Source organism: Solea solea, chromosome 17 (assembly GCF_958295425.1).
Source record: "Solea solea chromosome 17, fSolSol10.1, whole genome shotgun sequence".
NCBI classification, from domain to species: domain Eukaryota; kingdom Metazoa; phylum Chordata; class Actinopteri; order Pleuronectiformes; family Soleidae; genus Solea; species Solea solea.
In genome coordinates this window covers 12,981,094-13,008,917 of record NC_081150.1, presented here as the reverse complement: position 1 = coordinate 13,008,917, position 27,824 = coordinate 12,981,094, and the positions used below count along the sequence as shown (strand labels likewise).

Sequence of the window (27,824 nt, the reverse complement as noted above, 5' to 3'; positions counted from 1 at the left end):
ATAATCACGTGCCTGTCACGTGACTCGGCTGTCGGGGCCCTGCCAGTGTGCAGTAACAGTCTGCGGGCAGATGAAGCAGCAGCGGCAACGGCGGTACCATCAACAGCAGCAACAGCAGCAGATGATGGTAAGAACTCCACTGTCTGTGGGTGTTTCTCCGCCTTAGTTGACATCCTGTCTGGTGTTATTTCACCACTCTGTTCTCCCCTTCACCTACCAATGGTTGTCATGTATCAATGTATGCTACTATTAAGAAAACACCAGGATAAACACCGGGTTAATGTGCTAGCCGTAGCCTGTTAGCGGCGGCTGTCAGGCGGCGGGGACACGGACCAGTCTCTCCGCTGATGTTGGTCCGGGTTCAGCTGCAGCTAGCTTGGTGGGTTAGCAGGATAGCTATCGTTGACTGCTCTTTGTGGAGTCAACACAACACAGACAGACAACGGTAGCTGCCTTCCCGCGGCCGCCTGGGTGAGTTTGACGCTACCACTCAAATGAGATGAAACAAACCACGAAAAAGAATCCCCACGACTTGCATGTTTCGATCCATGGAGCCCACGGGGCTGTGAATCCAACATCCAGGATCGAGCTAGCTGTGGCTAGCAGGAGGCTCGCGGTGATGGTCTGTTTGGGGCATCACTTCACGGGCTTCAGCTGCTCTCGCCTCGCTTGCTCCTCCTTGGATTAAATCTTTCATATTATAATGTTTTATGGTATTGTGTATTAATACATGACAACTGAAACAATCCACACATTTTCTTGTCTAGTGTTGTGTTTTATCGTCAAGCCCACTGCTTTGTCTGTCTTGTCTTTCAGACCTCATTTGATTTTCTTTCATAATTCTCACTACCTACATACATTTTTTTTTTACCATCAATCTTCTCACACTGGCTTATTGTTTACCTCTCATCTGTTTTCCCATTTTAGCTGCTCATGTAATTAACCCTTTAACCACTTCGATATGTCATTCTTCCCCCCTCTTTTTCTTGTATTTTGCCTCTACGAGGTGGCATCCGTAATGTTGAATTTCTGCCTCCCTCTTATTCCGGTATACCTTCTCTTTACTCACTGGCCCCTTTATTTGGTGTACAGGACATCTAAAAATGTTGGGAGTGGCACCTGTTGTGATCTGCTGATGGTCTTTTGCAGTTATTGGTTGTAACAAATGGTTGAGTTACTCTTGCCTTTTTTATTATCATTTTAAAACATCTCAGTCATTCTCTTCTGACCTCTGACATCATCAAGGCATTTTTACCCACAGATCTGCCTTTCCAGACCATTGTCTGAGACAGTAGATCATCAGTATCCAAAATACAGCCCGTCTAGCACCAACAATAATGACACGTTAAAGTCTCTTAAATCACTGTTCTCCCCCATTGTGATGCTTGTGTTGCTGTCATGTGATTGGCAAAGTAGATATTTGCATTAACAAGCAGTTCAACAGGAATACCTAATTAAGTGGCTGGTTAGTGTATATGTGTTAAAACAGAACTAAAATTATAGGTCCTTTTTTAAGTAATTTAGAAAATATTTAAATACCCTTCCACTGAACAGGATAATTGTCAAACGAAGTGGTTGTTCAGGGAGATAAAAGTAAAGATAAGTAAAGTGGTTTTAGGCAAGCACATTCATATGTAAATGAAGACATGTAGGCAGTATGTGAGTGCATTTTCCCTCTATGAAATGACTCAACCTGAACACACGTTTTTTTCCATTTTGTGTGTGATGAAGACAGTGTTAATTTTTTGTATTTCCAGCAGTCCTCCATGGGATCCACGAGGTGGGTTGAAAAGATGCGGTGACATTACTGGGGTGAGCGGCTCTTAAGCTGGTTGGAAGCTGATGGAGAGGAGACTGTGTTCCTCCTCCTCTCTCACTCACACAGCTGGGATCTTGGACGAGGAGCCGTTGAAAATGAGATGCTGAACTGGACAGAAACTTGATTCTCATCAACTGGAAGCACTGGGATAAGTTTAATGGTTTGTGTGCGTTGCCCATTTGTGAGATAACCAGCTTTGTTTTTTGATGGTTGTTTCTAAACAGCTGACATTAGTCTGGATTTTTACCATACAGGATTGTAAATATTTATCACAATACTCCAATCTGTTGCCTTGAAGCATCTGATGCACGGAAGCATCATCAGCGAAGCAAACGCATCAAAATGACTTGAATGAGTGCCTTTTGTTGTGTACACATCCCATCTGGGTGCATATGTCCCCAATTCAGCAACCTCATTTATGCTTTTGCAGAAGTTTTCACTGATCACCTTTAATCCAAACTGTTAACTAAAGAGACAGCTAAGTGAAGGTGCAAGTACTATGCACCTTTGTTGCTGTCTCGCATCCGACACCGAACCAGTAACCTTAGTGGAGGAGAGGCGCTCATAAACGGTACCGACCTCCACCAAGAGAACCCCAAAATCCCTCTGGTACTATTTTCATACACGGGGGTGTACAGAGCTGCAGGGATGTTTGCTTCCGTGGAGCATGGCCCGGTCCTCTGCAGCGACTCCAACATCCTTTGCCTGTCCTGGAAGGGCCGAGTTCCCAAGAGTGAGAAAGAAAAGCCAGTGTGCAGGAAGCGTTACTACGAGGAAGGCTGGCTTGCCACCGGGAATGGCCGAGGAGTCGTCGGGGTCACGTTCACATCCAGCCACTGTAGAAGGGACCGTCCCACTCCACAGAGAGTGAACTTCAACCTCAGAGGACACAACAGTGAGGTAAGAGAAGTGAAACGAAAATATGCAACAGCTCATCGTCCCAGTCATGTGTTATGTGTGTTTGTGTAGAGGAAAAGAACAGAACAAAGAACACCCTCCTTGTTTAAAAGTAGTGATGGCAGTCTTCTATTTTACAGTTCTAGAGCTACTCGGTTTGAATATCAGGCACGTAGTTTTCCATTACTATAGTAACTCATCAACGTGGGCGGGGTCGTCATAGCACCACTGCACGAAGCTGCCGTGGTGTCGTTTTATATACAACACAAACAATGGAGGTGATGGTGTACTTGCTTCTCGGTCTGTGGACCGTATATTTTTGTGGCCACCAGTCTGTTGACGTTACATTTTGTATCAGCTTAGGTCACTTAGAACCTCACAAGAGAAGGTACCAAAAAAGCACCGGATACTGTCCCTAATGGAAAAGAAAAACAAAGCGGGTCGAGTAGTGCTGTACCGTATAATGCAAAAGTGCCGAAAGATGCTTCACTTAAGAAGAAGAATGTTAACCCCTGTGCAGAAAGATGGGTTTGGGTTAGGACAGGTACCTGCACTGATTTTACACTAACTGAGGAAGCAATTGGTGAAATAAGTTGTTCTTTGTTGTTTTTATGTCTGTCAAATTCTGTCATCATTGGCATTTGGCATGATGTCACTGAAAGTTAAATATATATTATATCAATAAATATTATCAAACTGTTGAAGAGCTGAACTCGTACAACATGAGATACACACAGGTTTTAAACAGCAACATTAATTAGATTTCCACTCTAGGTTTAACAGGGTCATGGTTCATGTTAGTGTTCAAGTGTAAGAGTAGGTCACACCAAATACTTGACACTTTAACCTGTAGAAGCTGTTTATTTTGAAAAAAATGTAAAACCACATACATGATTCCTGTATTTTTCTGGATGTGTTCCAATGAAGTAATTGAGAAATAATTACACTGAATGGTCATTATATAGCATTGCTAAATCAACAAATCTAATGATATCCTGAGACCTTTCCACATTAATATATGACTTTACAGTATGACATTGATAGCTTTCACTGCCTCGTGGTTGGAAACACTTGCAGCTTTCCCCTCTCTGGCTCCCAAAATCTCTCAGACGCTGATGCATCGAGGCTGTTGATTTTGTTTTTCGAAAGGTCAGTAGCATAATGTCTGGGTCTGTCACCCACCAAGTGAATGAATATTCCTCTCACTATATGGCAGTGCTTGCATGAGTGGACATTACACACAGGTTGCGTTATTTCTTTTAGTGAGCATAGCTCTTGGTCAGATGGAGAAAGGTGCTATGTCAGCGTTCCATAAGGCAGCTGAGGGGGTGAGTGGATGAATCCCCACAGAGAGTGACTGAAGCAGAAATGTCATTTAACTCTGCCCACTTGAATCTGGTCCAAGTACTGAAATTTCCTTTTTGTTCTCGTGTATACAGTGCAGAGGAGGTTACAACCAGCACAACGCTAATCTTTTTATGTGGCTAAAATTACCCACGTACCTTTTGTGTATTACTAATTTTTGTCATATTTTAAATTACATGATTCATGGTGTTTGCTGTAGATTGTTCGAATTGCATCGCTTGCAGCAGCTATAACTCCATTGATTCAAACTGCTCCTACATTTTCTATACATGTAATGTCTTATATTTTTATGGTTTGGGTGGCTGCCATTCATCTGTGACACCACCACAATTAAAACCCTCCTTCACCAAATGTTTTTGATATTAATTATGTTACTGGACTGGTCACTTGCTATGTAAAATTCTACATTGTACCATTGGAAATACTATTATGCCATACAGCTTTAATGCAGCTGCGACTGGAAGACAACTCTCTCTTACTCTATTACAAGTAGTTAAAATAATTATCTCCTCTCCACTTCCACTCTATATTTAATATAAAGCAAAAAAAAAAATGCCTTGAGAAATCACTTTTCCACCCAGTATGTAATTTGGGGTTTCACACAGAGGTGGGATTGCCCAACGAATACTGTCAAGTTATGACAGATCTTTGTGCTCACTCCCTCATATAATTTTCCACACTAGTTCTAATGTGGAGAGCAGAGAAAGCTGTTTGCTGTGTTCAGTCCCACACCAAAGAAAATGACCCTCAAGCATTTTGGTATTTAGTCGTCAGTCCTGTCGAGTTATTGCATTATATTTTATAGCTTTTATATTTGATAAAAGCTGCACCTGCTGGCAGCAGGAGCAGCTTCTCTTTTGTCTTTCTTGTTTATTATTAGCTTTATCCGATTTAACAATGTCGAGTTGTCCTTTGTGTTGTCAGACACATTGTCAACTTACGTTCAAAGAGGCTTTTTTTATTATTATGTCGGTCTTTTTATGGCTGTATTTGGCCTGCAGGAGTATGACCAGCCTCAGAGACTCAAGTACAGTATAGAGTATCTCGGTGTTGAGACGTTGGCATCGCACAAGAACCACTATACCACCAGTCATCTACAGGAACTCCACTAGAACCATGGCTGTTCTGGTCTGGAAGGAGACAACGGGTGTATCGCATACAGTATTTCTGCCATGAATTTGGTGTCTCTAAGGAATATGATAGAGGAACAGGCAACAAGTGTACAGTTTCTGCTGGTATTGTTGCTCTCATAGAATAGAAATAATCCAGTCTCAAATTCACATGCTTTGGGCAGCTCATGAGTTTGGATCAGGATTCTCACAACACAACTGCTGGTGTAACCATGTACAGTAGCTGTTTGTTTAACAGTGTATAGCCCTGAAATTGAGTTATTGTTTTCTTTCCGTGCCCCTGTTTACCTGCCAAGAGAATTTCAAATATTTATATGCAGTTGTTTATCACTGTTGGTTATATCCACCCTAAAGCACATGTTGAAATTATAGCTCCACCATCGCTAGAGAGATGCAGCATTGGCAAAGTATATCCTTGGATGCTCCTAACCTTAGTATAGAGAATTTTAATTAGGGCTGTCCTCTAAAAGATTCAAATCATTACCATTGCTTTATGGTCTATGGGAAAAAAGTAATGAGTCATTGAATATTCATACTGAGCAACTACATTTGATTCAACTGGCTAAATTCTTTGCAGGTCCATTACTTAAATCAGTGCTCTGTGGAGAGCCCCCATTTTTCAGTCTATTACTTGTACTTTTAGGTGGTCAAAGAATGTGTTCGTTGATGTGATCGAGCCATCTTAACAAAGCAATTTGTCAAAAATGAAAAAAGGTTTTTGCTGACTTTTGTAACAGACCTTTGACAGCAGCACGGATTTTAATCAAGTTGTAATGTTAACACAATTAAGTCTCCTTTGTCCTCGAAAGCTGCCCTCTCAGCAGTAACGGCAGACTCATGCCCTAGTATTCCTGTCCTTTGAATGTCAGTGCAGCCTGTCTTTGAAAACGTGTCATTGCCTGTGTGCGTCCTGTCATGTAAATGAGTTCAGGTCATGTTGTGTGAATGAAGGCGACGCACAACACATGCAACGTGAATTCACCAAGATCAATACTCAAAGCAGCATCTGTGAGTTTGTCCATTTCTCCTTTTGATGTGTAGACCCGAGTGTCCTATGATCATTTTTAATGTTAATGTTGAATGTGTCTTTTGTATCTGGATCATTACAGCAATGAAGTAAAGATTTTAATCTGTAAAACATTTGTTCGGAAATGAGTGGAGGTCTTTATTCACTGCCCCTGCTGTGATGAGCCGTTTGATTTACAATTTAGTTCATCCCATGATACAGAAAACGTTAGCACTTGTGGGGCTACATTGCACTCAGACGAATGTGTCTCATGTTGTGGTGAGGCTCAGTTTGTCTTGTCATGGCAGCTCTTGTGAGAGACAATTACAGGGCAACACCTTCAAAGAGAGTAATGTGTATGTGTGCTGCCTTGCTCCTTTTGTTCCATCTCCCACTGTCCTCTCTTTTCATAGTGACTCTCACAATATGCTATGCTCTGATTTACATGAAGCTTTTACACTGTCAAGTCATGTGTGTGTGTATATATAGTGTTGTAGATAGAAGCCTGTTGGATTGTGGTTAAGTGCCGTATGGGATAAAGCAAGTCTGAAATATATAAACCAAAACTGCCGCAAACGCATTAGTTTTTTCATCATTGATATATCTTAGTGTTGTTTATTGTTAAAATATATAAAAATTGCTCATCAAATGTCCTCAGAACTTCAGACGCCCTCTTTAAATAGCTTTATTATGTCAAGCATTAAAAAAAAAAAAGCATCCAAGGGAATAATGGAAAACCTGTCTGACATTTCTTTTTGAAAAATTGATAGCCAGCATGACGTTATTATCAAAGATACAATCTAATCTATGAACCTATAGATGACTTGATAGGATATGTCCTCTAACGTTATAAAGTGTTTGGCTGTATTACAACTTTGTATAATTATTCAGATTAAAACCAGCTTTCTTGTGCAACTATCATTTTAGAATAAAAATAAATCATTCAGCCAAGTAAAAAAGTGAAACATCCCAGTACTTTTTTTGTGCCATTATTGTTACAGAGCTGCTGACCTTTTAGAAGTGCGGCTGTCATTTGCTTCACAGTTTGACAAATTGAAAATAGATGAGAGTTTTGTGTCTCTTGATGTGACTGTACTTCTAATGCTGCAGAATAGTCCCCTTGGGATGTACATCAGAATAAATAAACGCCTCTTCTGACAGTCAAGTGTTGTTGTTTTCCCCAAGTACATTGTGTTGAGATGCTGAGCAGAGTGAGCAGCCAGTCACTAGGTGTCCATTCATTCTCCATAATAGCTGAATAGCAGAGACAGGCTTGACAATAACTGTCACTTCGTTGACAGTGAAATGTTGGCCGCATCACAGGTTCTGGGAAAATTGTCTGTCAGTATCTTGTCATTAGCTGTGCTATATCTAGAGCTAGATTCTTGTTGGAGTAATGCTTATATTTCTGTTGGAAAGATCCATTTTTCTCTGTTCCTATGTATTTGCAAGTCTCTTTAGTTCTTATAAAGTGAAGGAAAGCAATGTGTTGGAGCGATCGCTCAGTGAATTTCATGAAATGCTTCAATTATGACAATGAGCCAGAGTGCAGCTTAGGTCTGTGAAAGTACAAAACAAGAGGTTTTGTTTTTGTACCACCAACAGCTAGTGCTAGACTGCTTATCGTGGTGATACTGAAAAGTTTGTATTTATTTTTCACTAATTACACAAGTTTACAAGAGTTTGTAAATGTGTCCCCGATTGATGTGTCAGTGTCGGTGTTGATTCAAATGTGAATAGTATTTTGAATATTATAAAACAGTTGAAAGGAGGTAAAAACATACTTTTTTTTTTAAGTATCTGCTCATTTGGCATTTAACAATTTGTCTGCACAGTTTCCAGCAGCAGAAATGCATAACATCCTCCTGTGTGCAGTGTGATATCCTCATTATTGCTGACACATCATTGGCTCCTTTTGTGTTTGCTACAACACTGAAACTAGTAGTTGCTTGCAGTCAGAATGGACAATTAGACTTGCTAGAAAGTAGAACGCCGGGCGACAGTCTCAAGAGAGACGTTGGTTGTTAAAAATATCTACCAAGACAAAGTCCTCATTACAATGTCATTGTGTTCATTAAATGTGTCGCTAAAAAACTCTTCATAATGATGGATGCAAAGGTTCTGAAGCAGCGTGCATGTGTACACGCCTCACTACCATTCCCATGAGCCTGATGGGTGGGTTCCCACTCACTAATTTTTCCTTAGAGTCCAGATTCCGCCCAATCCAACTGAGACAGGTGACCCCAAGGCACCTGCTCTTGTTTACTACTTCACTGTGAAGGTTGAACTTTTAGTGGTGGCCTACATGCTGATCCAAGTACTTATTTGTTCTCATCAGATGTTCCCGGGGCCTCGATGATAGCACAGTGTTAACAAACATCTAGTGGCAATTTATTTAATAAATAAAAAGAGAGAAATAGAGGAGACTGTTTTAATCATGTAGGTTTTACACTTGTAAACTTGTGACTATTTGTTTTAACTTGTGCTGCGTGTTTTCACATGTTAAAAGTTATTTCATTTCATGTTTCACGCCTCATAACTAACCAGCACTGACGTGGGGCCTGCACAGCTCTTACAAATGGGTAGAGAGGAGGAAGGAGATACTGAATGACTTCTAGATGCAACTCATTTGTTTGTTTAGACTTGGCTGAAAACATAAAAATAGATTGCAAGACATGCAGAATGCGGCGTCGCTGTACAGTCCTGCAGTACAAGCCGAGGAAAGCTTGAGTCTGGCGATCACTTTTAATGGGCTGTGCTGCAGTTTTTTCTGTGTCACTCACCTCTGCATCCATCACTATATGTGTCCTGAAACGTATCTCTGTACCCTGGTCTTGTTATATTGTCTAATTAATTTCTTCCTCTACACTACAGCTATTCACCTCTTTTTGCGTCTACTTCTTGTTCAGTGCCATCTTCTGATCTGACGTCTTGACATAAGAATCCCTGCTCAGGAGTGAAGAGTACATGACCTGTGCACTGCATCAAAATGGTCTCACCAAATTTGCTTAGAGGAAAAGGCTTTAGTGTGGTAATCCATCCTTGGAGAGGATGTGTTGCATAACACTTGAGCTCCGCTGCCTCCTCAGATCCAGGTGTACTTGTCTGATGGCAAGATATTTTCCAAGAGTGACAGTGTGGGTTGTTCAGTGGTTTCTCTTTGCTGTGAGCAGAATTTCAGAGATCAGAGATCAGACAGACCTACATGCCCATTTGGTTCACTTTGTTTTAGAACTGTGCTTTTTGCAGTCAGAAGCATTTTTTCCCCTGCATGTCAGTTTGACTCTTACTCAACCCTCTGTATTGACATTTTGTAAAAAACAGGTACCAAGTGCAACTTAAACTGTACACAAGATTTTACTTTGGGTGCTACGTGCATATTTATGCTTGTCATGTATTTACCATATGGCCTGTTGCATTAATGTAATACATTACAAAATATATTACAGTTTATCTTTAAAGCCAATATAGTATCATTAATGTTCCTGAATCGTTTTTGTTAGTGATAGTAAATCTTTGCATTAGAGGTTGACCAATATGGGCTTTTTTTGTGGCCAATGCAGATTTTTAGAAATCAGGGCAACTGATTTTTTTGGTCTATATATTTAGCCGGTTTTCTTTTTTCCTACATCTGATAACTGTATTTTCAGGAATGGTCGTTCTCTACAAAACACAGCGATTTTCTTTCATAGAGGTTTGTTTCTCATTTTATTTCACACCACAACCGGAAGTCTCTGATGCCAATGTTGCCATGAGCTCATGAGCTCACCACGTTGACACTGCACCATCACAGTGTCCCCTCACATCCGCTGACTCCAGTGCAGCCCATAGCCTTTCTCCTGATTCAATTTGGAATTTCCAGTAAAGTTGCCCTGGTCGATTCAGCTCCCAGTGGCCAAGTCCCAGCAAGAGACCAGAGCTGCAGTGACAACAGCTTGGCACCACAGGAGTACGAACAATGCCAACTTCTCAGGCTGAAGTTTATCAATGGCTGGCATGTGCTGGCCGAAAAGCAGAATCACAGGGATCAGGAAACATTTACTCTCTTCATTTGTGACAAGGTGTTGGTTGGGATGGAATGGACACAAGAAAAAATACTGATAATACTTGGGATTCAGCTCCACGATCGCCGGCTTTCGGCAGTGTTTTTGCTTAAGTGAATTTTCTTGAAGGATACACCAGACTCCTCTGATAAATATTGAGATTTTGGAAAATTCCTTGATAAATGTTGGAGATTAATGCATGTTTTCAGGATTTTACCAAAAAAGCACCAGGTAATATCCCTAATGGAAACCGAGTAGAGTGGAGTACAGTTCTAGCACTACTCTATAATGGAAAAGCACCATTAGTCCTGCATAGAAACAATGTGGCTATAGGTTTTCTCAGTTGCGCTGTAGTTATCTGATGACTCCCTTTTTTTCTATTTCAAATCAATATGGGTACTTGGCACCTACTGTGTGCACAGTGCTTTTCTTTGACCTTGCAGCACATGTTAATTAACGAATGCTGTACTACATGTGTTTGCACGTGTGCATGTGCCGTTTCTGCCCATGAGCTGTTAGGCCCCTTTGCTGTCCTGTGGTTTCTCACGCTTATCCTGTCTGTTTCCATGTGACGTCTGATCTCCTGGATTGCTGCGTCACAGTAAGGTGCTCAGCTGTCTCCCTTGCGGGATGCCTGACTAGCTCACACTAATCTCCACACTGGGCTAAATTTACACACATACACACGCACGCGTTTATTTGGATGCAGATGAGTGTTCTCACATGCAAAAGGCGGCATGCGTGAACCTGCAGCCTTTAGTTGTTTCTGATTTGACCTTTTTTTTTATTAGAGGTTATAATTGTGCAGACTGACACTCCTCTTGTCCACACTGGCTGGAGCTGTTTTATGTTGTATAATATGATACATAAAATCCCGCATTAAGATTTCATTGTCAGTGTGACTTCACCTTCGCTCCCACTGAACTCTTCTGCATCAGGTGACTGAATGATAGATGGCAGGCTTTCTTTAATGGTTGTAAATAATAACTTGCTCGGTCAGAATGACATAGAGACATTAAGAGACCTTAGTTGTTGACCTATGTCGTCTTCCCTGTGGGATTCTAGCCGAGATGTACCTATGGAGTCCCATTAGTATTTATACCATGGGGAACGGGAGTGAAAACTCTACATTTGGCTCAGAGTGTCTTCCTCCTGAGGGACATGGACCAGGTTAGCAGTGACTGTGCCATGGTATAGTCATATAAACATGTTTTTGTGAGTTAGACCTCTTCATGGCAATGCACGAAACAAACAGCAGAGCATACGTCTTTGGTTGCATGCGTTGTGGCCGTCTTTGCGTAGATAGGTTTTGTGTCCTAAATTTTAAAATAAATTTTAAAGTCCTTTATCAGTCCCACAGTGGGGAAATTTACATCGTCACAGCAGCAAGACGGTAAAAATAATAAATAATAAACATGCATTTACAAGAAAGTACACTATAGAAAGATATTAACAATAAGACTATAAAAAAAGAATGTACATTATAGACAGAACTGTTTTACCTGGGTTTATATGTAAGACATAAACTCATGTACGGTGCATTCATATTTCACCTGTACATATTATAACACACCTGGGGAATAGGTACCTGAGATTTCTGCCACCATGGTGATAATCAAACAAACTTTGCAGATTATTCACTGACCTTATCAGTTAAGGTGATCATTCAACACAAATAATGTGTCATCAATGTTATTTCTCCCCACATGCTAAATCAGCCTGGTATTATATTTTATGAAATGGGTTTTTTTAAATCCAGTTTTGCAGCACTGTACTCTTAAAGATTTGTGTTTATTTATTAAATATAGCTGGACGGCTCACAAATGAGTTGCCATTTGGTGTCAGAAACTGTAGAGTATACATTTGAAGGAATGATTGTTTATGCGTGAGGAAAGCAAAATTATTGTGTGAACAGTTAATGTCACCTGTGCCACTGGCCCTTGCTTGTTGCTTTGCTGTTGTTGTGGGGATAAAGAGTGGATGCTGTTTGGGTAAAAAGAGCAAGACTGGTTGGCTTATCCAACTCGCAGCCACTGATCTGTTGGATATGTTCTCGGAGAGCGTAAACCTCGCTAAAACCTGCCCTGTGTTGTGTGTTCGAGCGTGTACCGCCCACGTGCTCCACTCCCTGCTTAAGATTATTCCCCTGGGAATAGGCTGAGTCATGCTACAGAGGGCCAGAAAGAGACAAGGAGTGAGCTGGATGGTGTTTTGTAATGGTGGGGACACTGATAAAAATAAAGGGGCTATGAACAGTTGGATGATTTATATTGTTTTATGCCACTAATCACCACTGTCTTTTCTCCGTAACTCAGCCCTCAGGATAATGAACATCCATCTGTATATTTAAAAAATAAAATCAAGCATAGGTTAGTCGGTAAATGTTGTACAGTTTACTCTTCATAGCACGATGCTCATGCATCTGTAAATGTCATGACTCCCTTCAGTTTGTTCTTCTGTCTATAATTTACATTTACATCAGTCTTCTATTTTTTTGTATTCTGCTCAATTCAATTAATTTTAAATCAAATAAAGGCCTCTCAGTAAAGTGGGAAATTTACACACTCTCATCTTATACAGCTACTCACCAGAATCTAGTGTCAAACCAAGAGGAACACATGGGATTGTGCTACAGAAAGACAGGAAATTGAATAATTGAATTGAAGTCTTTAATATTCAGGATATTAGCACCTCCTTTGTGACATTTTCAAAATGAGGTTTACGCACTTTCTATTTTCATCTTTTGATGAAACCATTTGATGCTAAATTTATCTCATTGAAATGTGGTTATCTTGGATTTTATGCTCATGTAGAACTACAAGGTTAATTCCCTTTGCAAATGTCTCATTAGTAGTTAAATATTTTATTCAATATTATTTATCACCTTCTAATTTCCATTTCACTGCTGTATGATGTTGATAAAAAAAAATATATCTGACCGATATTTTGATCACAGAAATTGCTGTGACACGTAGATTGTAATGTTCAATGGCAAACTCAGTTTGCCATTGAACATTACAATCTACGTGTCTCTGTTTTCCTCACCTTTATATTTTGTCCTTTCCATTTAAATAAATTAAGGTTGATCAGCTCACACGATCAGTTGTATGGAAAGGCAAAAACTAAACTCTACTGCTCTACTCTACACAACAACATGTGGTTTAAAATGTACACATCTCTCCAACTGATAGGGACAGAAACATTAGCTGCTGCGAGGACACAAAGTATTTTCCAAATCATTCCTTTAAACCCATTTTCTGTGTCTGTAAGGTGGTGTTGGTGCGGTGGAATGAGCCCTTTCAGAAACTGGCCACCTGTGACACAGATGGAGGGATCTTTGTTTGGATCCAGTATGAGGGACGCTGGTCTGTGGAGCTGGTCAATGACCGAGGAGCTCAGGTAAGACACATTTTTATCTAAAAACGCGACATGAACACAATCATCAATAATTGAAATGATATGTTGTAATGTACTTTGTACAGACAGTAATAAGCATTTAAAGAAATGCATATTATTAAATTATTCATGAAAATGTAATGGGGGGGAATATACAACTGTAATTCACAGCAAATACACAGCAGTAATACATATTTAAAAGGAAGATGTTGTGATTACACAAATGTCCAGTGATAAAATGGAATATCCACATTAATCTGAAAGTTAAAAGTTTCTTTGTTCTTGCACATTGTCACTGACAAACAGTTTTTTTTGTTTTTAAAATAACTTCCAGGAAGTGTATGATTTGTAGGCTTCTTTGATCAATCATCACTGTCATCTTCTTAGCTGAATCTGACACATCCTGACAGCTCCTTGTCTTTTGTGATCAGTTTCCTTGTTAAATGAAAGTCTAAACAATCGCTTCACTCCTTATATATAGTGCAATATCACACAATGTACACTCACATCTATGCAAATATGCGAAGCAGTCATAATTTCAATTGAAGCAGACTCATTCTGTTTTATTTGATTTAAGTTTCTGTTAATACTTGATGAAATTAAAGTAACAATACAAAGCAACGTAATGTATTATCAAACTAGTTGCCAATCTGTTTTCTGTCACCCAACATATTGCATACCCAGTACCTACTGTTAATAAACCTTATAATTTATCATGAACATCAAATTAATTTTGAATTGCTGCCGTGTCTTGTCTTCTGTAGGTGAGTGACTTCACCTGGTCCCACGATGGCACCCAGGCTCTCATCTCCTACCGGGACGGCTTTGTCCTGGTGGGATCAGTCAGTGGGCAGAGACACTGGTCCTCAGAGATCAACCTGGAAAGCCAGATAACATGTGGGATCTGGACACCAGATGACCAACAGGTAACACACTCTCACAGAAATCTGCTGAATATAATGTATTTTTTCCCCCTCACATCACTATACCAGCTTATCAATGCTAAATAGATGTAGAGTTTGCATGTCTTGATTTTTCAGTAATTGTAGAGAGACTTGTCATTCTGATGGTAGTGACAGGCCCTGGGGGAGATCAGCTGTGAGTGACAGTGGACATTATCTGTCATGAATGTGGTTTTGCTGGGCTAAGTTTTTGCTTTCATGCTGTCACCTTCATCCCATTTATATCTTTCTCTTTCAGTAGTTTTCCCTGTGAAATGCATTCCTCTTGGCTTCCTTTGCTGTCTGTCGGTCGTCACCTTCCCGTTTTCAAAGCATATCGTCTCCGCGTCCGTTTTTCGTCTTTGTGTCATCGTTTTCGTCTTCTCCGTAAATCCTCTTTACTGATTCTGTCCCAGGTGCTGTTTGGTACGGCAGACGGACAGGTGATAGTGATGGACTGCCACGGACGCATGCTGGCCCACATACTGCTACATGAGTCGGATGGCATCGTCAGCATGTCCTGGAACTACCCCAGTTTTCTGGTCGAGGACAGCAGCGAGAGCGACACAGACTCTGACGACTACTCCCCACCACAAGGTTTGCTGCTCCCAGTTTGATTTTGACCCCAACATGCAGTTTTTCCTCATAAAAAGAAAATCCCCAAACTAAAATGCAGTGTCACAAATATAGCCCTGGTAATTGAGTGTTACACTAAAGCTTCCTTGCATGCAATTTGTTAGAATTATGGCTTGTGTTGGCCACAGCAGACCACTTTACAGTCCACAACTTGGAACAAAATATTTTTGTAAATGTTGCAGAATAAATAATTATTCTCCCATTTGTAGATTCTTCTCCAATCCTACCTGTTTTTAGATTTGTTTAGAACAGTTTTTAGTCATAACATTTTTTATATTTTACTTATTTTTTATAAATACATGTGGGTATATTTGAATTTGCTCTGTATGTTGACTGTGATAATAAGTTATAGTCAAGAGTGAGGTCGTATAACGTATTAGCGTTCCAAAAATACCTTCTACTTTCTCCTTGCACACTTGTCCATGTTAAGAAATGTCTTTCCCGTTCAGTTGTTGCTTTTAAATATTCACATTTAACAGATGAGAAAGTGTCCTCACCCCTCTGGACTGTTTTTGTTTCTCTCACGGACCAAGTGGTAAAGCTAAAAAGTGCTTGCCTAAGCTGGAACAACGATTATGCTCGAGCCCACTAATTAATCCAGTCAATAGTAATTGATCGGGGCTGATAGAAATTATCTCTCAAGTCGCCAGCCCGACCATGACAAGACGCTGCCTCTTCCTCTGCCCGCCAAATCTCTCTCTCTGTCATGATCTATGATGACGCCCTATCATCAGTGCAAAGCACAGCATAACGCAATCCATTTACAGCAATTTTTTAAATATGATTTGGTGCAACACCCACTGTAAATTGAATACAGTAGGGACACAGCGGCGCTTATTGAGCTGAGAGTCGAACAGAGGTGGATATTTTAATTGTGTTAATATTTGGGTCATTGCATGACTGTGTGAAAGGACAGTCAAGGTTTCTTGAAGGTGTGTTATTTATAGCGGTTTACCTCAGAATGGTACTTGTGTGCAGCAGTGAAATGTGCTGAGCGTGTTGTAGTGCTGTTGTGTGTTCTTGTGAATAGGGCGCACTGAAAATGAATTACGGCGTCCACGCTACGGACCTGTCCTAGCCTCTCCCATAACGACCCTCAACTACACCAACAATAAACACGCACAGTCTCACAAATAAACACACACACAAGCAATAAACCGCTCGCACAATCTTCCTTGCATTCAGTCTGTTTTTATGGCCCACTCTGGAAATGAATATTGATCACCCAATCCTCTCTAGGTTACCAGTATGATGCCTCATTTATGGCTGCTACTAACAATTCCTTTTATTTTCTGTATATTTGCCAATTATTTCTCCTACAAAATAGAAGGGAACGGCATCATAGTTTTCCAAAATCCTCAGGATTCCCAGTAGAAACTGCAGAATTGTTAATTGTGTGACACGTTGCGTAAGCGTGTACCGACATGCAGCTTACATCACTTGTCTGTCACCTCATTGTGTTAGTACCACACTGAGATGTTTTTGTTTGTCCTTTGCCTCTTTCTCAGTGCACAGCCAGAAGCCACTGTTGACAGTCAGCTTCACCTCTGGTGACATCAGCCTGATGAGCAACTACGATGACCTCTCTCCCACCCTCATCCACACCAATCTCAAAGGTGTGTGGTTATTGTGTCTTTTGTATCTTTTTTCCCCTCCTTTATTGTTCATCTTGTCAACCTTTGTTTACCACATGTTTTCTTTTATCAAAACAGACTGCTTATGTTTTTTTCCTTCCTTGTCCTCTGCTATAGATGTGGTGGTTCAGTGGTGCTCACAGGGAGACCTTCTTGCAGTGGCAGGGATGGAGAGGACTGTCCCCTCCCCTGACCCTTCGTGTCCTCCCCCCACCAGGAATGCCATTGTCAAGTTCTTTAATGTTCAGGGTGAACATATCTACACACTGGACACACCAGCACAGGTGATTATTTCCAACACACGAAACCTGTTTGAAACACTCTCTTGAGTCACAGTAATCTGATTTCTTATTTGTGGTGTTATATTATCGAATTAATGTGTAAATGTAAACTTAAGGTACAGAACATGAAGTAATAGTCAAGTGACTGAGAGAAGTGACTAATTTAATTGCACTTCCGTAAATGACATTCAACTAGTTGTACTGTGTCAAACCACGTATGAAGATCAAAATAGACTTTAATTTACACTGTGATTAAGGTCTGTCTAGCAGTCCACTATAAGCCTCCACATAAATTATCATCTCTGTGTCAATGTTATGGCAGAAGACTAATTTCCTCTGAATTTACCCGAAGAAATTCAACAGATATTTGATCAAAGCCATTAACTACCAAAAAAAAAAACATTCACCAGCTTTTTTATGTTCGACATTAATGAAAGGATGTTGTGCACTCTCTAATGCATCTGCCTCATTATCCCGCAGCGCCCGATCACGACGCTGTGCTGGGGTCACCGGGACTCCCGTCTGTTCTTGGCATGTGGCCCAGCACTTTACGTCGTGCGAGTGGACCACCGTGTTGCCAGCCTGCAGCTCCTTTGCCAGCAGGGCATCGCTACAGCGGTGAAGGAGGAAAAAGACGTTGCCAAGCTCACCATGCCTTCCCGCCTCTGTTCTTACGTCACCGCTGCTTTCATCCCCACCATCAAGGTAACACACAGCAGTAGAGTTATTAAAACCATAAAAAATCAATGTGAAGAGCTTCCAGGAAATGTAGCTCATGCATAGCAGTGCTGTTGTAGACATCAGCCTCTGAAACATGACATGACTCAGATGAACATCCTCCATTAAAAAAAAAATTACACAAGACAAATCGACAATTGAACAGGTTGTTAAACTGTAGGGTGTTCTTTGATGTTTAAATCATCATAATAACAACTTTAAATATTTCAACACTATACTGTATAACATTTTCTCTTCCAGCCCCCAATCCCAGATCCCAACAACATGCGCGATTTTGTGAGCTATCCAACAGCTGGGAACGAGCGTCTGCACTGTACCATGAAACGTACGGAGGATAACCCTGAGGTGGGGGGGCCCTGCTACACTCTGTACCTGGAGTACCTAGGAGGTCTGGTGCCTATCCTCAAGGGCAGAAGAATTAGTAAACTGCGTCCTGAGTTTGTCATAATGGATCCCAAGTCTGATGGGAAAACAGGTAATGCACGATTTTGGGTAAATATCTTTTGAGAATTTTCTCACAGATATTGCAATTGCGATTTAATTCCTGGTTTTTTTGAGTCAAGATTTGTAATAGATTGGAAGTGGAAAGTGTCTACAAGACATCATCTGACTCACTTTAAATGTATTTACATCTTTGTGTGATCTGTAGTAAAAGTACTGATATTTAATCGTGTTTACAGTTCTGTTTATTCCCTCAACGTTTAAAATGCTAAATGCATTCCTCTCAGACATGTTTGGCTGCTCCAGTGCCTATCCAGTCATTTGAGGTTTTTTTTAGCAGGCATTCAGTGAGTTAGTATGTTTTAGTCACACAGGGCAGATTGGGCCCATGTTAATTAAAAGCTGCTTAATGGAGGCTCTGATGGCCCCTGGGTTCCTCATAAATCAAACGGCTCTCTCCCAACGCAGTGATAAATGAAGCCAGCCATGAAATGGTTCCAGTCCATTCACACTTTAATGTCCATCAAATAAATTAGCCTGGCCTGATCTAGAGCAGCAATGTTTCTCAAACTCTATATGAATCACTAAATACAGAAGAATTATAAATAACTGTCAGACTGTAAGACTAAACACTTCTTTGCTGCGCCATCATGTTTTGTTAAAATGATGAATTCTTCCTGTAACTGCTTCCTACAGTAAAAAATGTCAAAAACCTGTTTTGTGAAGTATTTCAATATTTGTTTTCCAGTCAAACCCACTCCATTTAGTCCCTTTGGAGCAGTTGCATCATGTGTAGTTGTACATGAGAGGACAAATAACACCACCCATTTGTTCGAAGGTAACTATTCTTTTCATCCATCATCCTATTTTCTCTCCTCAGACGAGATCTACGGCAACAGCCTGATATCTGCCATGATCGACAGCTGCAACTGCTCAGACTCCAGTGACATCGAGTTGAGTGATGACTGGGTTGGCAAGAAATCTCCAAAGATATCCAGGGGCAGCAAATCCCCCAAATTGCCCAGGTAAGCAGACATGTCACTGACGGACCTGTGTGTCCTGCAGCATGTCGTATAAAACTAATACTTTTCTTTTTCTAATGTGTTTTTAATCCAATAACGAACAGTCCACATGACACAGTATGTCTGCAAGTTTACTCACTATTAAACATGTAGAGTCAGGCAGATATTTTGTTTTGTTTATTAACCGTTCACATCAATAATGCATTTTATTGAAATATTCTTTGGTTTTCGTTTTTTTCGTTTTGCATGCCTAAACTTTTTTTCTTCATTTGCTACCTTTTCTGTAGAGACTTAGTTTGTCCCTTTACCAACAGGATCAACATTGATCCCAGAAAATCGCCCAAACTATCCCGTGCTACACAGGAGATCTCCAGGTCACCGCGGTTACCCATACGGAAACCCTCAATTGGTTCACCCAGTCTAACACGGAGGGAATTCCCTCTAGATGACATCACTCAGGTAAAAAAAACAGATCTTGAGCCAAATGTATTGCTTTAAACCAAGTTTGTTTAAGCTCAATACCATTTTTGTCACGTCACTGCCACCCCAGATTAGTCCAGTGTTTTTCCATGTGGGTTAGTAATGTTGTCATCAAACATGACAATTTATGTTGCTGATTTTGTATAATTTCTTTGATAATAATATGATTCACATTTTGTAATTGCAGCAAAATTACCTCGCTCAGGTCACATCCAATATTTGGGGAACGAAGTTCAAGATCGTAGGGCTGGCTGCATTTTTGCCAACCAATCTGGGTGCAGGTAACCCATCTTTTTCTTTGACATATATAAGTGAATTATTAAGTAATTAATCTTTCCTTTTATTTTTTTATTTGCTAATTTTACCCTGTCCTTCTCCCTTCAGTCATTTATAAGACCAGCCTTCTCCATCTGCAGCCTAGACAAATGACCATATACCTACCAGAGGTGCGCAAGATCTCCATGGACTACATAAATCTACCTGTCTTCAGCCCCAATGTTTTCAGTGAGGATGAGGATGACCTGCCTGTCACGGGCCCTGCTGGTGGTGCTGATGACAACCCTCCCTGCACTGTTAACATCCCAATTGCTCCCATTCACAGTCCTGCTCAAGCCATGTCCCCCGCTCAAAGCATTGGTCTTGTCCAGTCATTGTTAGCCAATCAAAACGTTCATCTCGATGTCCTAACAAATCCCTCTGCAACCCCTGCTGGTGCAGCTGCTGGTGGGTCGGACCAAAGTCAGGACACCATCCTGACAGCCCAGTACTCGGTTCCCACAAGATACTCTAGTCCTGGTCAGGTCATCTTTGGGGGCTTGGAAATGAGTCGCCTAATGGTGGGACCTCCACCCTCTCATCATCTGTCACAACAACAGCCAACTCATCATCAACAGCAGCAGCAGCAGCAACAGCAACAACAACTTCAGCATCATCATCAACAGCAGCAGCAGCAGCATCATCAACAGCAGCTTCAGCAGCAGCAGCAACTTCAACAGCAGCAGCAACTGCAACAGCAGCAGCAACAACAACAACTTCAGCATCATCAACAGCAGCTTCAGCAGCAGCAGCAACAGCACCTACAACAACAACAGCTTCAGCAGCAACAGCAACTACAACAGCAGCAACAGCAACTACAGCAGCAACAGCAACTACAACAACAGCAGCAACATCAACTACAACAGCAGCAGCAGCAGATGCTCCAGCACCAACACTTACAACAGCACATTCAGCAGCTTCAACACATGCAGCACCATCAACATCAACAGCAGCTTCAGCAGCACATACAGCAACAGCAGCAACAACAGCAACAACAACAAATTCAACAGCAACTGCAGCAACAACTACAAATGCACCATCACCAACAATCGCAGCAGCAGCAACATCAGATGCAGCAGCAGCAGATTCAACATCAACTTCAGCAACAGCTTCATATTCAAATCCCTGTTCCCTCTATGTCACCAGGACAGCCTTCTGGTGCAACTGTACACCAGCTCCAGACGGGGGCACTGCAGATCCAGATCCCCCCTCCACCTGCTGATTTAGTGGTTGAGAGAGCAGTGGGTGGTGAACATGAGCACCTACTGAAAGTCAAAACCATTCGGCCAACTCCACAGTTGGCCGAGGGTGATACGGTGGTGTTCAGTGCACCTTTGGAACTCAGCAAGATGAACCCTCCACCCCCTTATCCTGGGACTGTAGCTGCTGCTGTGGCTGCCGCAGCAGCCGCAGCAGCCGCAGCAGCTGCTGCTGCCTCAGCATCTGCTTCCTCTGCAGCTGCCAATGCTACATCTGGAACAGGAGGAGGCTCCAATGGGACTCCTCCTCCTGGTGACCTTTGTCTGAAGAAGGGAGAGTTTCCACTGTATCCTTCAGGTCAACAACAAGCACAGTACCCCACACCACTAGGCTATGAAAGGATAACGACATTTGACAGCAGTGGGAATGTGGAGGAAGTTTGTCGTCCTCGAACACGCCTTGTCTGCAATCAGAATGTGTACTCACTCCAGGGACCTGGCAGCTCTGCCACTCTCAGGGTCACCTCTTCATCCTCCTCTTCATCTGATAAGAAGATCCAGCTGCCCTACACCTCTGCCACTCTCAACAGACTTAATGCACCACGCTACTCCATACCCAGTGGAGATCCTCCTCCATACCCCGACACAGCCAACCAGAACAGTGCTGCTGGCAGGAGCCCTGGACAGAGGCTTGACAGCAGTCTGATCCATGCCACTCTCAGGAGGAACAGCCGAGAGGCTGCTCTCAAGGTTTCCCAGATGCTGGAACCACCTAGACCACTGCCTCCTAAGGCCAAAAATAGTGCACTGGCAGCCTCTTTCCAGCAGAGAGTTCCAACAGCCTTATACACATGCAGTCAGTGTAGCAGTGGATCCAGTATTGGTGGTACTGCTCCAGGGAGTGCTAATGGAATTGCTGGAGGAACTATCATCAGACAAGATTTCCCTCCCAGGAGTGGGGCACCACACAGCACAGTTATAGTTCACTCCAACAGCACTACTCCTCTGGCCTCCCAGTCCTCTTACAACCTGCTGAGCTCTCTCGAAGGACCTGGGACTGCAGTAGGAGGAGGCAGTAACAGAGATAGGACAGATTACATAAATTCTGCCTTTACTGAGGATGAAACACTGAATCAGACACTGAGGCATTTGGCTTTAGGAGGAAATGATGCATCAGGGTTGGTTGTAAAACGCCCACCTCCCTATCAGTGGGACCCAGCTGCCACAGAGGAAGTGTGGATTCCTCAGGAACGGACAGCAACGCTGAATCCCTCTGGCCCCGCTGGACCCCATAAACCACCCCCACTTATCCTTAGCCCTACCCAGCACTTGGATGTGGCCAGACTGCCTTTTGTCCTTTCTCCAAAGTCCCCCACCAGCCCCAGTGCTGCATCATTTCAAGCTGCAGCAGCAGCTGCAGGCTACCAAATCTCTCTCCAGTACCCTCCAGTCACTGCCTATTCAGGAGCTCAGCTCCAACCCATCCCAGGTTCACCACGTCCCTGCTCCTCCCCGAAGGAGATGGTGGCACCTGTGTCCTTCTCACAGCAGGATGCAACCCTTGTCTTACCGCCAGGTTATCCTGCTAATCTTGCAAACCTGGCCTGCTGCCCCCTCCCGCCTATGTATCCTGGAGGAAGTGCTTGTTCCGGGCTTCCCATTCCTCCGATTGCTCTTCAAACTCCTTGGGGTACCTATAACTCTTGCCCCCCTATGCCCAGTCCTGCAGTGCCACTTCCACCAAAAGCTTCCCACATGACCGTAGACAAAATTGCTCTCTCTCCTCCTCCCCCACCACCTCCTCCTCCACCACCACCCCCTCCACCACCACCACAACCACCAGCAGAGCTGCAGAGCCATGGAGGGTTACAAGAGGCCATGGCAGAGGCTGGGGAAGCTTTTCAGGAAGTGCTCTCCTTGACTGAAAGTCCTGTGCCACAGCGGTCTGAGAAGTACAGCAAGAAGAACCGCAAACGGGGGGATGGTCGAGCTGACGAGGCAAACGTACCACCGCTGGCTGAGGGGGGCAAGCCGAAGAAGGAGGGCAGAGCACTGGGTGATTTTAACTCACTCATCTCCAGTCCACGGCTGGGAGGAAGGGACAAGAAGAAGCTGAAGGGACAGAAAGAGCAGCAGCTGAAAACTAAGAAGTTGAGTAAGGCCACTGCCAACAGTGAGTTCCAAGACAGTTCAGAAAGTGAGCCAGAGCTGTTCATCAGCGGGGATGAGCTGCTCAATCAGTGCCAGAGCAGTAAGAAGGGCTGGAAGAGTAAGAGGAACCTCAGAGCTGCCTGTGAACTGGATGAGATCAAATGTCGAAAAGCCAATGAGAAGGAGGATAAAGGGCTGGGCAGCCAGGGGTTTGTGTATGTCATGGCCAACAAGCAGCCACTGTGGAATGAAGCCACGCAGGTCTACCAGCTGGACTTTGGTGGACGCGTCACACAGGAGTCTGCCAAAAACTTTCAGATTGAACTGGAAGGTCGACAGGTAAGAGACTCCTGGTTCAGTGAATTGCATGTACACTTATTGAAACCATCATTACTGGGTTGGGCACTAAAACTGCTATTAGATCCAGATCTACCCAGCCACATCGCAACAAATGTTGGTGCTTTAGGTCAGAACCTAAGCCATTTCTATGAGTCTCAGTTTCATCCACATCCCCCAGTTTGCTTTGTAGCTCCACCCAAGATAATGCAGGTCACAACCGGCTCTGCGAGCTCAGTGCCATGAAATGTGTCTTGCTCTGTCCATAAGCTCATAGGTTTTCACTACCACCTAGTGGTGGTGGAGACAAGCTGCGTGTTGGGCAGCCAACACGCAGTTTCAAGGCAGATTTTTTTGAGTGTGTGTTCTCATCTGGAAAACTAATATTATTGCGTTGGAATTCAGGTTGGCGTCTGTTGCTTTGCGTCCTTTGCACTGCCCAATGCGTTTAAAGCATCTTCACATTAACTTTGTACGCAATTTCTTCACAAGACAGATTTTAATTGTTTTCAGTGTGAATACAGTTTTTTATAGTATCTGTTTTAAAATTACCAATATTGGAAAAAACTCAAACAATACATAACTCAAGTAATTTTAAGTATTCCTGTATGACTGCTTTGTAATTAAATTTGTACAAATATGTCATTGCTCTATATAGTCTGATCTGATGTTGTATTTTTACACAGGTGATGCAGTTTGGCAGGATCGATGGCAACGCTTACATCCTGGACTTCCAATATCCCTTCTCTGCTGTTCAGGCCTTTGCTGTGGCTTTAGCCAATGTCACCCAACGCCTCAAATGAGATGTCCCACCCCTACATACCCTTTTTGAATGCAATCTGTTGAAGGGGCACAGTTGTTGTTTCATTTGAGATTAATCTCTGATCTTTGATTCTGGAGAGAGGCGAGAAATCTGCCCTGGTCAAAGAGAGAGATACAATCATGCTGCACTACACAATGCTGCCACTAGAGTTGGTGCAATAAGCAGTGGCTGCATTTGCCAAGGATGCCCTCGGATTTTCTCTGTTTGGAAATCCCAGGCACCTTGCAATGCATGTAGAGCCAAAGAGTCGAACTTTGGTTATCATGCAAATAAAGCTGCTTTAGCTAGAAGAAGCTTAGAGACGAGAGAACAGATCGGGCGATTGAGAGAGGGAAATTGTTACGTGCAGTTTTTAAAAGGGGCAGCAGTAATACTTGAAAACCACTCTGGAGATCAAAGATGTTTTTTTTGTGTTTTTTCCCCCAGAGCACACAGGTACTACTGGGCACTGAAATCCATTGCTGTACAAACCTTCAGTGAAACAGTTACCACTTTTATTATATTGCTTTTGCTTTGAGGATGTTCATATTGACTAAACATGGTGGAGGGCAGGAGGGACTTCCTGTTTTTGCTCTCGGCCATTCCTTTTGCTCAGTCTATCTTGGCTGGTATTGAGGCTTAGATATATGCATCATGTAGGAGCACTACTAAGAGTTCACACTTCTCACTGTTGTGAAGAGTGTGTCACTGTCGAGGAGTAAATGTGTCCGTGGAGAACTGCAGTTTTTTGTTGTTTTTTTTTTGTTTCCTGGGACTTTGAAGGAAGAAGAAATGTTTCTCTGTTACATGGATTAATTTATATGTATATTTTGTTGTTTATCTATTCAGATATGATTTTGAACATTCTTTGTTTGTGATACACAATCCTCATATCCTTTCAACATGGACTTCAACTTACTTGCTTTATTTGGGAGACTGAATATGAATATTGCTCTGGAGTTTTGAGGTGGGAGCGTTGTACAGAATAGCTTTGACTGACATGCTGTGCTTAGTAAAAGAGAGTATCTGTGCGGTGACATGGTCGCAAAATGAGTCGCCGGATTGGATAACTCAACGAACTCAATGAAGTAGTGTGTCACCGGGTGTCACTTCTGTGAAGTGAGTATGGAGTTGGGAAGGACTGTCCCTGCTCTAAAAGACCACACTGAACATGTAAGCATTAAGCAAGGTACAGGAAATATTTTTGTATATTTCACCTATGCCATTTCATACTCTTTACAGAAGTTATGTAAATACATATCAGCCATGTGTAAATGTTGTAGAGGCTGCGGTGGCTCTGACAGATGTCTGTTTACAGCCATCTCTGCTGTGTTCTAAGTGTATGTTCAGGTGTGTGGTCGGAGGGGCGAAGCTGTTAGTACTGTTTTTAACTCGACAGCTACAACCACAGACGGCGTTAAGCTGAAACCATTGTCACTGAATCTTTGAAGTCAAAACTCCAATGAAGGATGAAGCTATTGAAATCTGTTCATATAGAAAGCTGACACTGAAATCTGAAAAGCTGGTTAATTGTTATGTTTTCTTTCTTTAAGGCGGTCATGCTCATTTTTGTTTCTATTAGCCAGTTGACAGGTGTGTGGGCAAATTTGCATATAACTGCAATGGGCTTTATTTGTTCAAGATGGAAGTCAAAGTCAGAAAATGGAGTGGTAAGATTTAGGCTTAATAACTTTAGGTCTATGTGATAAGACCAACCTCATATTTGTGCCAAAATATTCATTTTCTAAAATTCAGAGTTGGATAAAATGGGGGCACTTTGACTCAATGTGTCCTATAAAAGAAACTTAATTTGGACCAGCTCTGCTTTGCTCTCTGAATTTATGAGATATTAGATATTTTAGTGTGATCTGTCCATATCAAAACAAGATGCATGTTTGTCAGACGAGGGTTGTAAAAATAGATAAGAATTTCTACTGATCCTTAAAAAACAACGACATGAGCATGGCATAAAGGCAAATCCACCCTTTTGTGTTAGTTGTGCAATATTTTCTTTGAGGGGGGAAAAAAAAATCTTTGTCATCTTTTTTGACCTTAATTTGATAGCTTTTTTTCTCTTCTCAGCATCTCAGTTGCTGGTCTCTCTTTATATTTTATTTATGAGATTATTTCCTAAAGGAGATATAGTATCTATTCAAACTGTATATTGTGGAGTTTTCTTTGTGTTGCTAAGTTTGTTTCAAATGAAGCCCAGTTTGTGAGATTGGATCGGGGGTGGGGGGGTCGGGGAGTTGGGATGGGTCAGATTATTCTGTGTTTTGTGACGTTTGCATTTGGATGAAAAAAAAAAAGATGTGAATGAGAAAGTGCTCAGTTTAGTGTAGCTGGTAGACTAGTCGTGTAGAGTGTAACTGTCAAGTCAAGGTGTGTCTGTATTCAACTGTGCAGTCTACGATCCCTTCAGTGTTGAACCTCTCTTCAAATGTGTGTATGTTGTCATGGCTTCTTATACATACACACATCGTTCACATAGGTTCACAAGTGTAAACCACTGAGTTCATGTTCAGAATGGACTCGGATTAAGGATTCACTTTCACACAAGTGATTTTATGACATGACCTGTTGTAGATATTGTAGGATTTGGCTCCTCTTTAGAAAAGATACGTGCTTTGTACTTGTAGATGTAAATGAAAAAAACACTTAAAAAAACAAACAAACAAAAAACCTGAGTCTGGTTTGGTGACTGAATGTTTATAGTGAATGGATAGTAAGGCATGCCATGTAAATTATTTTATAATTGTATATGTCAAGCATCTTTTGAATAAAACTTCATTGTTTCAGAAAAAAACACTCTGTCTCCTAATTAAAATCACATTTCCGTGAGCTGGAAATGACAAGATCAAATCTGACCTAATTATTGATATCAGATACTAATGATTTTTTTTTTGTTTCTGTCACTACACCACCATGTGTTTCGATGGAAAAAGAAACAGGAAATATGAATTATTTTCAATATACTACATGCAAAGTAAAAAAAAGAGGAAAAATTGTGTTGAAGCAATAGCAGCAATACTTGTGACAGTGCCATCTAGTGGAAATACCATGTTTATATGCCGAATATGGCCAAATGACAAGATCTCGTGTATAGAGTAAATCAATTGCATGACAAAAATTGCACTGGAAATAACAAAAATTAAAAAATACACAATCTTGCCAAAAAAAAGATGCATGAGC

At 41.8% G+C, this 27,824-nt stretch overlaps 1 protein-coding gene across 5 annotated transcripts; it reads left to right on the top strand.

The window, feature by feature from the left end:
* The first annotated feature begins 12 nt into the window (after nucleotides 1-12).
* Nucleotides 13-27,438, top strand: tulp4a (TUB like protein 4a). 5 transcript variants are annotated; one of them, XM_058613175.1, is made up of 14 exons: nucleotides 13-127; nucleotides 1,758-2,719; nucleotides 13,531-13,659; nucleotides 14,421-14,582; nucleotides 15,014-15,194; nucleotides 16,742-16,849; nucleotides 16,985-17,151; nucleotides 17,629-17,853; nucleotides 18,127-18,361; nucleotides 19,208-19,352; nucleotides 19,637-19,808; nucleotides 20,017-20,110; nucleotides 20,214-23,833; nucleotides 24,517-27,438. In XM_058613175.1, the coding sequence occupies exons 2-14, from the start codon at nucleotides 2,468-2,470 to the stop codon at nucleotides 24,631-24,633; spliced, it is 5,607 nt and encodes a 1,868-aa protein (XP_058469158.1). In that variant the 5' UTR covers nucleotides 13-127; nucleotides 1,758-2,467; the 3' UTR covers nucleotides 24,634-27,438. The 5 variants fall into 5 exon arrangements, with proteins under 5 accessions (XP_058469158.1, XP_058469159.1, XP_058469160.1 ...); XM_058613176.1 differs by having other exon boundaries at nucleotides 33-127; nucleotides 1,761-2,719; XM_058613177.1 differs by lacking the exon at nucleotides 13-127 and adding an exon at nucleotides 244-471 and having other exon boundaries at nucleotides 1,761-2,719.
* The last annotated feature ends 386 nt before the right edge of the window (nucleotides 27,439-27,824 follow it).

Excerpts from the sequence above, each read along its gene's own strand:
- tulp4a (XM_058613175.1), top strand. The coding sequence starts at position 2,468 with ATGTTTGCTTCCGTGGAGCATGGCCCGGTCCTCTGCAGCGACTCCAAC. Across the intron at positions 14,583-15,013 it reads GGACACCAGATGACCAACAG|GTGCTGTTTGGTACGGCAGA; the intron begins GTAACACACTCT and ends ATTCTGTCCCAG. Across the intron at positions 23,834-24,516 it reads TTGAACTGGAAGGTCGACAG|GTGATGCAGTTTGGCAGGAT; the intron begins GTAAGAGACTCC and ends ATTTTTACACAG.